Source organism: Diabrotica undecimpunctata, chromosome 1, assembly GCF_040954645.1.
Source record: "Diabrotica undecimpunctata isolate CICGRU chromosome 1, icDiaUnde3, whole genome shotgun sequence".
In the NCBI taxonomy this organism is placed as follows: domain Eukaryota; kingdom Metazoa; phylum Arthropoda; class Insecta; order Coleoptera; family Chrysomelidae; genus Diabrotica; species Diabrotica undecimpunctata.
Genome location: NC_092803.1, coordinates 122,718,735 through 122,735,815, shown reverse-complemented (window position 1 = coordinate 122,735,815; position 17,081 = coordinate 122,718,735). Strand labels below are relative to the sequence as shown.

Below are 17,081 nucleotides of genomic sequence, written 5' to 3'. Positions count from 1 at the left end.
CAGGTCATATTACCTATCCCGATTAGGAAGCCAATTGGAAAATATTTTGAATCCACGATCAAAGGTAAATAGTACAATTTAAATAGCCTGAGATTGTAATTAATTAATGCTGATTTATTGTGATTAATTGGAGATTAGATCATTTAATAAATATAGACAGGATTTATCCTAAATAAGCAATATAATACAATTTAAATAGCATAACAATATATATATATATATATATATATATATATATATATATATATATATATATATATATATATAGTAAATCTAGAATATATAGTAAATGTAGTAAACCTAGAGTTAACATTAATACTATTACATGAATTAATATTTAACTTTATTCAGGGGTTTTTAACTTAACAGTCTTCCAACTCTTCCAACTCAACTAACTCAACAGACTTAATGTCTTCTTCAGGACTTCTCAAGTCTCAGTCTCCCGAGCCTCCAGACACTACTACACTGAACACTAACCATTGCATTACTGCTACTGAGAACAGAGGACGGTTCATTTATACCGTCGATGGTGACGTAGTTTGGGTGGTGGTTGGCGTAGGGGTTAGCGTGAGGATTTTCGTGGGGATTGGCGCGAACATTTCTGACAGTAGGATTTTGATTGGCGGGTGGAGCAGAGGATATTTTCTTTATGAGAGGTCTACATATCGAAGGTAACCGTATGCCGTCATCTCTTTTATTAAGACAATTTGGTATTTTTTCAATTTCAATGGCTTCTCGGATAATTATTGGTTTATAGAAGCGAATAGAGGCTATGGTTCTGGAGTTTTTAAAATCAATTTTGTGACCTTTTTAAAGATGGTGTTGACCTAGAGCTGAAATTGAATCGGAATTGCGAACAGAAATGGAATGTTCATAAATCCTATTTTGGATTCTGCTATTTGCTTGGCCTACATAGAATCGAGGGCAGTCTGCACAAGAAATTTTATAAACTCCGTGTTGTTCATTTCGATTGTTCTCTTTGATTGATTGGAAAAGAGATGAAAGTTTTTGTTATAGGGTGAATATTGTCTTTATTCCTCTAGATTTAAAAATTTTGTCGATTTTGTCAGTGACAGCTATGATGTAAGGAAGAAAAGCTTTAGCAAAATGAGGGTTTGAGTCTTTCGGTTGAGATTGAGTGGGAGATTGATATCTGTGGATGCTCCTATTAATGTGGTTTTCACGATAACCGTTTTGGATGAGGGATTGTTTTAAACTAGAAAGCTTAGCGGGTCTACTTGCATCATCGCAAAGGCGTATTGGCTGAAGACAAGGGTATTAATGACTAAATTGAGTTGATTGCAACTAACGTAGTAGCAATTGTAAATAAATAAAATTATAAGTTTTCTGGATTAGCTAATTGTCATATTTTTTTGTTTTAAATAAAGTTAACTTTAATATTTAATTAATATTTCAAAAAGTTTTAATATTTCATTTCGACATGACAGTCAGTATTATCCTTTTTTGTTTTGACAATTGGTACATAACCATAAATTTGAATTGTTTTGTTTAAAGGTTAACCTCAATGTAAGCTCCGTTGAAAAATCTAGATATTTTAATAATTATTTAAATTCCAACAAGTATCGCCCAACGTCTGGAGCTTGTTGTAAATCGTTACAAATAGCGCCATTGTAAGTTTTGTTGATAAATTTTGTTAATATTATTTGTAATAACTGTTGATGTGAAATAATAATAAATGTAATATTTCTCTCTAAACCAGTAGTTGTAGAATTATTTCCTTTAAAAAGATTTTCACCTTTTAATATTTTTTTAGGAAAGAAAAGTCTTTCTTTCCATTAAGCGAGAAGATTCTTTTAAACGGCGTCCAAATTAAAATAGTTTAGGAACCTTTTTGTGTGTGTGTTGCCCAGAAAATTTCTGTAAGTATTTTTTGATTTCTTTCTTTGTAGTTGCCCTTATCCAGTCCCTCTTTTATTCACTTACTTACGACCCAGCTCTCCAACCAAACCAAGAGTGGCCGTTCGCAAACGTTTCGGTTTGTTTGCTTACCCTATCTCTAGCCCAAAAATTGCTTAGTCCCTACTTTCAACCCCCTATAAGTGATACCCAATGTGGTAGGCAAATAATACCGTTACAGGTTTCGCTTACTCTTTCAGGACTATCTTATAACAGTATATCTGATTTATATAACAACAATAGTATTTATTAAATTTAAAACATTTAACACTCAATACTGAAATAAGAATAATCGTCCATTTTTAAAAACTATTGTCTTAAAATTAAAAAGCAAACAATTGATGCAACAATATCCATATAAGGGCGTTAACAGTATCTTACCTTGTAACGGCGGGGTAACAATCATGGTTAAAAAAAGCTACTGTAGGGTAGATACCGATTCCAATATAAGACAATTTAGAACCTTTTATGCTATAATCCTGTATAGTTACTTGTTCAAATATTTCGTGTGCATTAAATTGTAACATTTGCAAACTAAATAATAAAAATTCTCCTACTTTAAATTCATCTTCTGTTGGCAACCCTAAAATCAAATGAAATATTATATAAAAAAAACATTTCATAATCTTTTGTAGTAAGGAAATATGTCTTAGAATAGAAGTGAATTATGATTGAAATAGGTTTAGTCACATAAATCTATTGACATCAGGTTAGTCTAGATTGATTCTCATAAATCGAATTGTGTCAGACATTAACAATAAACGAAAAACGAAAATGTACAGTTACAGCGTTAAAGTAAAATGCTCATTTTGAACAATTACTATAGGAAAGGGCAAATCAAAAAGAATCTTTAAGGGCATTTTTTCAAAGCCTAGGGTTCTTGATAATTTTTGTAAGGTACATCGAAGAAATAAAACGAAGATCATTAATTGTAAAAAGGATTCAAACTAAAACTGAAAAGAATAAAAGCTCCGACAACTCAGAAAAAACTTAATAATCGACTCCTAAAAAATGCCGCAATAGCAGATGAGTACGGAAATAAGATAAATCGTGAGATTAAAAAACAGCTACAAAGATCTGGACAAGAAAATATCGGTCAAAATCTAGATACAATCTAGATATAAATCTAATAAATCCAGTTATAAAGGAAAAATAAAGACAAGACGATATAGAGAAATATATCGACAAATAAGATACGAAGTTAACCGAGCAAATGAGCCCTGGATGGAACAAAGATGTCGTGAAATGGAAGAACTACAAAGAAAACGTGACGAGTTTAGCATACACAAAAAACTAAGAAATTACCTACACTCATACACTTAAAGAAAAACTCCTCACTTCATGAGAAATAAAGGTAAAATAATTCTCGACTTAAACGAAAAAAAGGAAAAATGGACTAATTACATAAAGGAGCTCTTCCTGGATACGAGGCCACCACCTAACACCGCAAAGTATAAGAATACTAGTCCTAGTATTTTAAAAGCGGAAGAAGAGAAAGACATCAAACAACATGGGAAGTACAGAAACCATTTTACGTCTGATTTATAGATTTTGAAAAGGCTTTTAATAGGGTCCAACAGGATAGGCTGTTTGAATATCTAAAAATGATTAGAATAGATGGTAGAGATCTGAGACTTTTACAGCATCTGTATTGGATTCAAGAAGTTTCTATTCTGGTAGACGGCAAAGAAACAGACAACATTTCCATTCAAAGAGGTGTCAGACAAGGTTGTGTGTTACCCCCAACTTTGTTTAGCGTGTAATCGGAAATAATATTTAACAAAGCCTGTAAAGGGCAATGTGGAATTTGAATTAGGGAAGAAACTATTAACAACATCAGATATGCAGATGACACAGCAATCGTGGCTGAAATTATCGAAGATATTCAATTCCTTATAGATCGAGTCACTAGAGCATAAATACATCAAACACTAAATTACTTGTGATTAGTAAACAATATGCAACTAATTGTCAACAATAAGCCGATTACAAAAGTTAACCATTTTAAATACCTAAAAACTAAAACGTTGTTTGATAAACGAAATACTAAATCCGGATGAAGAAATTAAAACTCGCAAGAGGAGCAGTTAAGAATCAAGTTCCTAAAATGTTATGTGTATCCTGTATTACTACTATATGGATGTGAAACCTGAATCATGAAGGTTAATATGATGAACAAATTAGAAGCCTTCGAGATGTGGTCATATCATAGAACGCTCAAAATATCATGGGTTCAACGCATCTCAATGATAGAAGCCTTAAACAGAACAGGTCAAGGTGAAGGTGAATTGACGAAGATAATAAAAAAGAGAAAACTTGAATATCTGGGGTATATAATGAGAGGTAGCAGATTATTTTTTTTTGTTTTTTTGGGCAAATTTTTTATTTTTTCATGATGTGGCAATAAACAATACAACTCCCTTCACCCTCTGTTTTCACCCTTCTATGACTAACCCCTAATTTTTAATAGCCATAATAGTAATTTAATCATTTTAGCCCTGGTCGATAACTGATCAACTATCAGTAGATCAGTTATCCCCGCAGGGTGGTCACCAGTGCCACTTCTCACCCAGTGAACAGCATGGAGTAGGGATGAAGAAAAAGCCGGTCTCCTCTTTTTCTTACACAATAAGCTTTCTCTCACTCCGAAAACTGTACACACTTTTCGACCATTTTTATTGTTTATGCATCGAGCATAGTAGTTACGTTTACAATTATCATTTTAATTGATAAGCTTATTCAGCATGCTTTTCCGGAAATAGTTCACCAATTCAACAACTATGTTTGGACGAGCAATATTGATGGCAAAATATACAAATGTGGATGATCTGAATTCGACCATTCTAAATTTTCTTCCAGGAAAGTTGTTTTCGTTCAAATCAGTTGACACAGTTATAAATCAGAATAACGTAATCAACTATCCTACAGAGTTTTTGGATTCACTAGAATTGAATGGACTCGCACCTAACAATTTACAATTAAAAGTAGGATTAGTTGTCATTGTGCTGCTTAACATTAATTAATCGACCTCAACTGTGCCATGGAACGAGACTGACTGGGAAAAGGCTAATGAATAATGCCATTAAGGCAACGATCATCAAGGAAAAATACAAAGAAGAGGATGTCTTGATCCGTATATACCGATGATTCCAACGAACGTACGATTTGATTTTAAACGTTTACAACTTCCGGTGCTTTTGGCTTTTGCAATGACAATAAACGAATCACAAAGCAAACCGTTAGAAGTTTGCGGAATTAATTTAAAGTTTCTATGTTTCGCACATGGACAATTATGCGCGCGCCGGAAAGCCGTCATCGTTGTCTATTTATGCAATGCAAAAAAATAAAAATATTTATTTATCAGAAAGCATTCAATTCATTCAACTTTTTTCATAAATAATATGTTTGAGTGAGTTCGGGTCAGCTAGTAATCGACATAAATCTAAATGGATCTAAACCTAAATATACTAGAATATGCTGACATATTGGATCAACGTATGGTTAAGTAAGAGATGGTTTCTTGAATCTCGGTGTTATAATACTAACTTCATAGATCCCTATTTTACGGCCGTGTAGGTTTAGTTTGTTTAAATTAATTACCTTATAATTTGATACTTCATTATGGTTGTTCTATTTTTGGTAAGATTTGATCGTTCACTAAAAATTTAATAAAAGTGCAACAACATTGTCGCATATGTCGTTTTCATTGGCTATTTATGTAGTTTGAAAATCACTTATTGCATTTTAAAAAAAATTTATACAGGGTGTAATATTTAATACGAATCCCTAAATTAATTTTTCCAAAGCCAGTCCTGGAATTTTTTAGTTTAGCTAATACCAGTCGAATGCTTGATAGAAGTGTACTGTATCATGCAAAAATTAAAAAAATCAAATGAGCCGTATCAACACTACAGTAAAATGAAATAAATGGTCAATTACACAAATCACCCTGTTAATTAATAAAGAAGAGGAGTTGACATTTTTTAGTGGCCACATGATATGCTCCCTAAGGGACTCTACATATGGTAGAAGTATGTAAAGTTTCTCATGACTTACCCTGTATATAGGATGCAATTTTTAAATATATTCACTTGGAAGACAAGAAGCGCAATGTTCTAGAATTCGGTTAGGTCGAAAATGCATGTATCGTAATGAGACAAACCATCAAAAATAAGCAGTAATCTTGCTACTGGCTTTTGTTAATGAAATGGTGTATTTACTTAATGAAAACTGGTGAAGTCATACTTCTTTTCTTCTTCATTTTAATAAATGTTTCAACTATTTACAGCTGATCTTGCAAAAAAAAATGAACTTGTTTGACATCTTTACGAGCATAATCTGTTGTAAGTAATTAAGATTCAGGCGGCAACAGGATATTACGTTTTAACATAACTTCTCGTAGCTTCTCAAATTAGTCTATGAATCTGTTTATCTTGACGAGTCTAGTTCGATCGATTAATTGCCTTTTTTTCTGCTTTAAAGTGCCGCTTTCGATAAAGTCTAAGTAATTTTCAATAAATTAAAAAACTCTACGATTTCAAATGTTTCGTTGTTAGGCTTTAAGCATTTTATATTATAGCAGCGAAGGTTTAACTCTGACTAATGCCATATGTAAGAAATTTGAGTCATTTGAACTACGGTGTTATGGTAGAACGCTTATAATATAATGGATAGTGCGTAAATCTAGTTTGCTTCCATGTGGTGTACCCTGGGTAACACTAAATGAACTAGCAAATACTGGTGGTGGGATATTCTTAGGATTTCCTAACCAAAGGCACATCACAAAGCATGTTATTAGAGAATATCAAAAATAAAATGAAGAACAAAACAAACGGACCTTCTTAGGACCAAACGCCTAAAAAACTTAGATCCATGATCCGAATTTGTCATTTAAATGTAGAAAGTATAAACGGTTTAAAGGCTCAGCACCTATCAATTTTTTTAAGAAATACTGATATCAATCTGCTCGCTCTATACGAGACACACTACGAAATCGAAGAGCAACTACATTCCTCATTGGCATCAAAACAGCAAAGAGCTGTACCAATATGTTCTTAACCAATATGATCAAAAAATAATTGACGAATTGCTCCATAGTCTGGAAGCAACGAGACAACAAAAACACTACTAAGAAAAGTAGGAATCGGGACTCCCGTAACATGGAATAAAGTAAAAATTAATCTTAACTCGTTCGCATGTCTGATATCGATATCTAGACCCTTAAAGATAAGCTATACACAATCAATATGCAATGAGAGCTAAGGATCCTAAAGACCAACTACAGAAACCGATACGTCACATGCGAAGAAAATAGTTATCAAAGTCAGGTAAAGCCACAGGTTTTGACAATTTACACCCCGTATTTTTAATAAACAGCGGCAAATATAAAAAAGAATGGATGGCATACTTTTTCACAAGTATCATAAAGAGAGCTAAAATACCACAATAACTTAAACGAGTAAAGGTCGGTGCCCTATTAAAACCTGGCAAACCAAATGATGACATTTTTAAAAACTGGAAACTTGGACCAAACGATCCAAGGAGTGCTGGAAACCGACATAAGCACACCAAAAAAACCGAAGAATGGTCTGCCTCAGAAATATGTCCTAACTGCTCTGTTCTTTAGCCTGTACATCGCTAACACAGCAAGAACCCGATCGAGAAAGTTTGCCTACGCCAATGACTGGGTCCTTGCAACAGGAAGTAATAAATACTTACGACAGACTTAGATACAGTGGTAAAGTACTGCCGTAAATAGAAGCTTTAATAAAATTCCACGAAAATGAAGGTTTTGCAGTTCACATCTAAATAACAATCTTGCAGGATCAATAATTAGCATACAATTCAAATACACCACTTGCTTACAATAAAACATCAAAGTACTTATGAGGGCCCTCGACAGAACCCTATCTTTCAAAGAGCAGCTGACAAAAACAGCGAAAAAATTGTAATCTAGAAACAACATCACCCAAAAGATGTACAGTACAAAATGAAAAGCATCGGCATCTATAATTTTATCATCTGTCCTGAGCCTTGTCTTCTCGTCCACGGAATACTACTCAGTCTGGCTTAACAGCATACATGTACAAAAAATAGATGCCCAATTGAACAACACAATGGGAATTATTGTAGACGTTCTTAAATCCATTATCATACAACGACTCCTCGTTCTTAGTCACATTTAACTACACAAATGACCCTTACACTCTCTCACAAATGAGTACAAAAAGATCATTGACAACGGTAATCACCAATCCATCAAGACATATATGATGATAATCATAGCCGACTCCACACCAGATAAACTCCAACAAAATCAGCAAAGTAGAAGACGACTTCAATCACACGACGGCATGGACCCGATAATGAACTGAACAATAAAATAGCAGCATGTCTTGTATCACCCAGAACTATCAGGGTTTGATCTAGCATGCAACAAACAAGACTACTACTAAATTTTTTCACCTAAGCCGCTTTGCCATTAAATGCTGGTAACTTTATTACTAGCGGACCAGATAAGCGGCGATATATTTTACACTACCTTTATGAATAACATTTTACTGCTCTGTTGTTTCAATCAGCACTGCTTAACAAGTTATCGTTTATTGGTTTATAATTTTATTGCAATGTTAATTTTTTTTAATTTCTTCTGACGTATCGTATAATGTAGGTTTACCCAATAATTAAAGTTATGCATTTACAAGAAATTATTATTTGAAAAATAAGGAGTAAATACCATGTGTCATAATAATTGTAATCTCAGGAAAAAAGACAGTTAAGATTTTATACACACTTGAAAAATTTGTTTAGTAATGTATTTCTTAAATCCACACAATCATTTAAAAATGATTCATGTTATTTAAAATATCTTTCTGTTAACGACACTGTCATCGACAAAGTAGATCAAATTCAAACGTCATCATATTTCTCTTCTGTTTATCGTTAAAAATTAATTGATGGTCGTGGGTTGTATTTTTGTGTTTTAATAATTTAACAAAATATCAATCACAATCAATACAGTGTTTATGCTTGTTTAGCATTGGCTATTAAATCATTTTTGTTCGATTGTTTCGTCTGTTGTACAACCCTCGTCCTTTTTAGGGTGTAGTAGTTGTATATAAGTACCTATTTTTTATAGTAGGGTAGTGAAGCGGTACTTTAAAGCAAAATGAGTAATTTGCAAGAAAATAAAATACAGTCGAAACGTAGAGTGTTATCTCCAGAAGAACGGCGTTTAGTTCTAAAAGTCGGAAGTTATTTCAATTTGGAAAAAAATAATATGGGTCCATTGACATCTGTTATGGCAGTTCAGAAACGCACATGCGATGCTTGCGGTATCTCAGAAAGGACATTCAGAAGAATTAATAACATGAGTGAGGATGAAATAAATAAAGTAAGCAAGAGAAATCGTCAACATCCAAAAACTTTAGATTTGCACCAGTCAATTAAACTTGCAATTAAAAATATTATATATAATATGTATAAAGCCAAAGAACATGTAACAATTAGTGCTGTATTGCAAAAAATAAAAGACAAGGAACTGTGTGATATTAGTTTAACAAGTTTGTGGAAAGTGTTGAAACATTTAGGTTTTCGATATAAAAAGACAAATAATAGACAAGTATTGTGTGAACTCTCTAATGTTGTTTCAAAACGGTGGCATTTTTTAAGAAACTTCATGAACAATAAAATGTCTGATAGTCCGAGGCAAGTTGTATTTTTAGACGAAACTTTGATTGTAAACGCTACATTATACTTTATGCGGGAAATGATGAGGGTTTTATTCCTGACGCTAGTTTAATTTTTTCGTCCACAAAGAATACAGGTGATTACCATGGAAATATGGATGCAAATATTTTTGAAGAATGGTTTGAAGAAAATTTGTTAAAAAAATTGGACCGGCCATCCATAATAGTGTTGAATAATGCATCCTACCACTCAAGAGTAGAAGAGAGATTTCCTTCACGCAGCTGGACAAAAGAAGAAATAAAGTTGTGGTTGACAGAAAAGAAAATTTATCAAAGTGACATCAAAATTTATCTAAGGTGTGGAGAGCACAAAATTCAAAAAAAATTTGTTACTGACCAAATGGCTCTTAAATATGGGCATGAAGTTGTTCGAATTCCACCCTACCATTGCCACTATAATGCAATTGAGTTAGTTTGGGGTATAGCCAAAAATTTTTATGATAAACATGCATCCAAAACAAAAGATGACGCTAGCGTTTTTGGTTTATGGAAAAAATCGCTAGAACAAATAAAGGCAGAACAATGGCAAAATTGTATTAGACATACGGAAGACATAATCGTTCAGTCTTTTCAAACCGAACGAGTTATAGATGAGGTCCGGCCTCTAATTATTCGGATAGACAATTCAGATAGTGACGACTCTGCTAGTGAAATATCAGACAGTGAATAGGACAAATCGTTTGCTAAAAAGAAGAAACAAAACAGTGTTTCGGGAATTCAATTCCGACTTTGTGGTGTGTTTAAGTTAAACGATAAAGTACCTTCGGTCTAATTACTGGACTGCATACTCTCAATAGCTTTGGTATTAATTACTGGACTACACATGTTTAAACCTTTTGTTTTGCTGAAAACTCGGAAGTGATTTAGTGCCAATTTATTTCAAGGTTATATTTAATATAGTGTCTGCAGAAAGTAAAGTCTTGGATGTATTTTATTCAAATTTGGACATACCAGCAACTTGGCAAGTATTTTCCAATTTAACTGCATGCAAAACCATTCGTATAATTTTCACTCTACGCAAAATAGAGACTTATAGAGACAAATCGGTAAGATAGTTTCAAAACAAATTCAGATTTCTGCTTTAATCTGAACCTTCTAAAATTGCAAGGTATAACAGACGCTGATAAAGATGTTAATAGAGACATGGGGAATCTAAAATTTGCATTCCACGACATGTCTATCAACTAAGCAGAAATCCTTAACGAATTTGTTTCTTGTACTGATACAGAGTAGATCCGAATAAAATGAAAAAGACAGCAAAGATTTGATTTCACGTACAAAGCGTCTATGTATCTGTTGATACGTATTTCGACTTAATAAGTCTCATCAGAACAGTTATTCATAGCCGTTCCCAACGTGAAAAATAAATCTTTTCTGTCTTGTTAGAAGCAACAATAAAATGGCTTCGTTATGGACGCAATAGCGACATCTGATAGAAAAATCGGTAAGATAGTTTCGAAACAAATTCAGATTTCTGCTTTAATCTGAACCTTCTAAAATTGCAAGGTATAACAGACGCTGATAAAGATGTTAATAGAGACATGGGGAATCTAAAATTTGCATTCCACGACATGTCTATCAACTAAACAGAAATCCTTAACGAATTTGTTTCTTGTACTCATACAGAGTAGATCCGAATAAAATAAAAGACAGCAAAGATTTGATTTCAAGTACAAAGCGTCTATGTATCTGTTGATACGTACTTATAGAGACCTTGATGAACATTTGATGTTGACAAATATTTCGATTATTTCGAAATACAGGAAATTAAATATTTTTAACAAAAAGAGAAATCAAACAATTTCTACCTAGCGAAACCGAATTCAAATTTTTACCACTGTGTTTCCTAAAATTTGCGAAACAAACAGCTGGATAAATTACTCGGCAAGGAAATCTAAAATTGCATTCCACATGCCGTTCATCCTGGTCAAAATTCGTGGTGAATTCAGTTTCTGGTACTCCAAACGAAGTAAGTAATAAAACATAATGACGGTATTAGATTTTTGTTTTGATACAGGGCAGCGACAACCGCTGATACGTATTTCGACCTCCTTAGGTCTCGTCAGAACGGTATAGTCACTGCTCTGTAATATTTTTACTTTTCAAGCGATCGGAATTAAATATTAATGTCCCACTGTTTGAGGCCCACTGATCATATTTTAATTACATATCGGCCTTCATAGAGTAAAAGGAGTTTACTACTGTTGCCTGCGGAGAACTACAAACCATCAGACACATCACAGAACAGTGTCCCACAAGATTATATGATCACAGGTCAGGGACTTCCTAGTGGCCTAAAGTCGATAGAGTATATTAATTTAGATATACGTTTGTATACTTGTAATATGTGTATCATGATGGACAGAATACGAAACGATGATGTCCTGTTCAGAACAAATTATTAACTAAATAAATAGAGAAGAAATAAATAAAGTTTTATTTACTATAACTGTACTTCTGTTTATCAAACATGCTAAACACAAATAGTAGAGTAGAGTCAATGACAACCCCAAGATCACACGGATCTCTAATAAACGGAGAAGTCAAACTAATGATGAAAAATCTTAATAACAAAAATGCGCCTGAGATAATGCGATTATTAATGAAATTATTAAAAAGAAGCAATAAGTTATTTCAATAAATATATAAAATTAATGGCAGATGTAGTGCTAATTTTAAACAAATGTGATCATAAAGCTTACAGAAACTATAGAGGTACAGTTTTCATGGTTTATTATATTATAATAAAGCATTCAAATCGGGTTGCATATATGAATATTTGAAAATAGTAGAAATAAATGGACATACTAAAGATGCCAATAAAGTCCATTAGACTAAACAAAGTATGCTCTACTCTTTTACTGTGTAACGTAAGGTCAAAAAATAGTAATCTCTAACAGCGGTGCTTTTTGAATAAACTAATATTATCATTTTCTTTCATACTTTAAGCATACCTTTTAAAAAATTCTTAACAATACTTTTTAACTTACCATTATCATTTTGAGCACCGAAATATCCACATTTCTGAAGACATCTGAGTAAAAACGCAGCCATAAGAGTTCTCTGAAAAAAATCATCGCTATCTCGTTTATCACTATTGGTACATAAACTGAAAATTTTCTCCTCTGATTTATTCTTATAAATTTCCAAACAACTTTCCAACTTTTGTTGTGTTACCATTCTTAAAGCTGTATGTGCCAAAATACTCATACCTGAACCAATAAGAAGGTCTAAATATTTGCATTCGTAAGAATGGTAGGAAGAAAGTGCTACATCTCTACAGGCAGGCTTGCAAAAGGCCACGTTGGAGCAGTCTGAACAACCGATTGGAGCTTGTAATCTTTAAAAGTAATAAACAATTATAGCTTTATTACTCACAGGATATATGGATTTGAATTTGGGATTATTAAATTTGTGTGTTAGATATAGGTACTGCATTTTCTATATTTTTAAGTTTTTATAATAAATATGTTAAAGAAAATATACATCTACGCTGCTTTCAATTTACAGATATTATTTTCTTATACCACTCTGCATTTCAGTCTCTCCCACATAATATGTTTTATATTTTATGAATTCAAATATAGAGTTTAAAGCACATATCTACTAGAATTCTAGCAGAGATGGCTCGTGATATTTGAGTTTGAAGGTGTTGCCGCAAAACTGCCGCGTAACGATGACTAAGCCTAAGCAATATACCGAAATTAAAGCGAAAGATCTTTGGGCATTGCACTTCCCTTCTTTCAACTATCTCTCCATGAAAGAGCCTCATAGTATGCGAGTCCCTTAACACTATTATAGCGTGTGTTCAATAAGAACACCTATATGATTTTGAGCTAATCACTGCTTGTTTTTCGAGACTGTTTGGTTAGACATCTCACAAATTCGTTCCTAAAAAGTTTGTTTAACGCTTAGAGTCGAAAAACATTGTTTTGTTTCTGCTGTGATCATTGTAGTTATCGCGAGTCGAAGTCACGTAGCTCCCAAATATTAAGGATTATTTAGATTTACAGATATTTGGCGCCGATTTGTTAAAGAATTGATAAAACGGTTTTTTCAAATTAAATTAGAATTAAAATAACATTTTAATTTTATTTATGTCTGACGAACAGTGAATAATAAATAATAAAATAAATGTGTCCAAAGACAGTATCCAAAAACAATACACATAGGGCCTATGGGCCTACAGAAGAAGCGCAGGAACTCAAGATGATCAACAATGTGAGTGAATTTGACGATATAGTAGACTACCGTCGTATCTCGTGGTTGAAAAATCTCCGACAATGGTTTGGGATGACCTCAGCGGAGCTGTTTCGCAGAGCAGTCAACAAAACCATGATAGCCTTGATGATCGCCAACATCCGGACCGGATAAGGCACTGAAGAAGAAGAAGTAGACTATAAAATTTACGAGGACATTGCCAGAGAATAATATTAATATTATTGATAGTGATGATTTAAATTCAAATTCAGATTGTACAGACTGTCACAACTAACATATGTCTATCAGACGCAAATTTAGATTTTAAATCAGATACTGATAAATTAAATGCTAACACAAATATAAATATAAATTCACGTCCATCAGACAAAAATACTGTACATGAATGACATTATTGAAATAAATGTTGATAAAAACATAAATCAGACAGACAAAATACCCAGACAAAGGACCCACAGATCCTACATACTTCCATGGTGGAGACAGACTCTCTATATTACTGGACATAGAAATTCTATAAAATGTGGGTCAACAACACGAAATACATTCAATGAACGAGGGTGAATCAAATCACAACCCAGTTGTATCAATCCTGGGAGCAGTAGAAAGAAAATACTTGCAAACCTACAAGAAAAGACGGACAAGTTGCTCAAACTACAAAAGAATAGTAAACGAAGTTATTGGTGCTTTAACATCAATAAACACAAAACAAGAACTAGAGTAATGTGTTTTAAACCTAGAAACAACAATACAAAATGCTATCCAGGCCAGCACTACAGAAAAAGAAACACCAGTAGTAAAAGGAACATTCAGAGAAATCAACAACGAGGTGAAAGAATTAATAAAGGTAAAAACAGAAAAAGAAGAAGGGCCAACAGAACAAAAAACCAAGAGGAAAAAAGAATTGCTAAATAGAAAGTCAAAAAACAATTAAAAGAACAACGAAAAATGGGACAACTATATCCAGCAACTAAACCCAAATAAATCTGCGTTCTGGAAACTATCTAAAATACTAAGAAAATATAAAAAAACCAATTCCACCCTTACATAGAGAAAATAAAATTGTGTACGCAGAAGTTTAATATAGAACATTACATTTCTCTTATCTAAATGTTCTTTAAATAAACGTAATTTACCTGTTTAAACAATGATGGCAGTGGGTCCCAAACTTATCTGGTAATAAGCAAGCTGCGTAGGGTGTTTCTACAACTAAGGTTTCTCCAGTTTTAATTTCTTCATTTGCAACCACAAACCGTCCTAATTCCTTATCGCTTTTAACGGTGAGTTTCTTTGACACACAGTGAGTTATAGTATTACTAGAATTGTCTAAAAATAAAGATTAAATAGAATATAATATTTATGTTGTTCAAATATGTACCCATACTTTAAAATTTGTGAGAAATTTATATAGTCTTTCATAATACCTTAAACATTACATTTTTATTAAAGATGCCTTAAAGAACCATTCATTAAAAGACATTCATTAAAATAGGACGGCTGCGTTGGATAGGACATGTAGAAAGAATGGAAGAAGGCGAAATACCAAACAAAATATTCAAACAGATGCCAGTAGGAAAAAGAACAAGAGGAAGACCGAAACTGAAATACTTGTTGTTCTAGTTGTTCTAACTAGAAAATGATATAACAACCTTAACACTAAAAACAGGAGAAAAAAAGCACGAAACAGATCAGAATGGAGAAGAATCCTGGAACAGGCCAAGACCCAAAAAGGGTTGTCGAGCCAGTGATGATGATGATGTACCTTAAAGAACCGGACAGAAAAATTAAAAAATTAAATAAAGAAATTGTTATTTTTATTGTAGAAGGTGTTCGAAGTGAGCTACATAACGTCAACACCAGCTTGAAGATGGTTTTTAAATGGTCTACTAACGTTTGCAAGCATTTACGGCATAATATTGTGAAATGAGTTCCTAATTCTGACCTTATTGTCCCCAATTATTGTTGGAGGTTCACGGTACACTAGATCTTTAGCATGGTCCCCGAAGAAGAAGTCGACTTTACCTAATTCTGGAGATCTAGCTGGCCAATGAATTAGACGGGTTCTTTCTATTCATCTATTAGAAATTTGCTTATTTAATTGTCGCTAGACAACAAACATCCAGTGAAAACATCATGAAAACAATTAATTCAATTTCTTTTGTTCTAATCGTTTTTCTTTTTTCTTTAGTCCGATATAACACTGAACCATTGATGTTAAATCTATCCATTGCATTTTGAAATGCTCTCTTATTTTGGTTGCCGATGATAAGTAAACAGTTCTTATTACATTCATCAATATCCATACGTGTAGCCGTTCTTCCCTTTTTAAAATTCATTTTTAACTATTGTAAGTTAAATAATTGACAATGTCCAAAAAGTTTGATTTAAAACCGAATTGTCAATTTGAGAAATATACTTTCATATCAACCTTGATTTGAATGATGTAGGGACTCATTTTTAAAACTTTCTGCAACAAAAATAACAATTTCTTTATTTTATTATAGCAATAATACTTAATCTGTCTCTTAGAACCAGAAGTCTTAATGGGCGATCTTGTCACTCCGTAATATTTCTGGGACGTCCAGAGTCCCTCGCTCGATGTCCTCGCGTCCTGAGTCCACGTTCGGTCACACTGCGTGTGAAGTATACTTCTTGAAGATCTGTTAAAACTTCTATATCCTAGAAACTTTTTTATCAATAGATCGGCTTTACGTAACCCGATAATTCGGTCTCCTAAACCCCTCTCAAAGTCAATTGGAACACCCATTCATTTTGAGCTATAAAAAAAGTTTCTCAATCAGCTACACGAAATTTAAAATTTAACTGACACCGTAACTTCACGAAAACTAAATTCTTCTTTATCACCAAACAATTCACGCAAGCACCACAAAACTTAACAAATTAATAAACCTGAAAATTTTATCACTTATTGTTAATGGCAAGATAAGTTGATATGTCGACTTAGTTCACGAGTAATCATGACCAACAAAGTTTGTCATAACACAGTTTCATAGCCATTGATGAAACCTTGGTCCACCATTATATTTCCGTAACCAAAAAAAAGTTCAAACAATGGACATCGACGTATGAAATATCCTTTAAATAAGTATTTGAAACGAGAACGGCGCTTCAGTTCATTTAATAACATAAATATTTAAATGTTATTAAAATATGCTATAGTTTATGAAATTTTAA

General features: G+C 33.0%; 1 protein-coding gene across 1 annotated transcript in view; it reads right to left on the bottom strand.

The window, feature by feature from the left end:
• Positions 1-17,081, bottom strand: part of Smyd4-2 (SET and MYND domain containing, class 4, member 2) — a 44,020-nt gene that overhangs the window by 11,891 nt on the left and 15,048 nt on the right. Inside the window, exons 4-6 of the mRNA XM_072519359.1 lie at positions 15,023-15,212; positions 12,656-13,005; positions 2,299-2,500 (exon numbers count right to left, since the gene is read on the bottom strand). Coding sequence (XP_072375460.1) covers positions 2,299-2,500; positions 12,656-13,005; positions 15,023-15,212 — 742 coding nt within the window. The remainder of the gene's footprint in view (positions 1-2,298; positions 2,501-12,655; positions 13,006-15,022; positions 15,213-17,081) is intronic.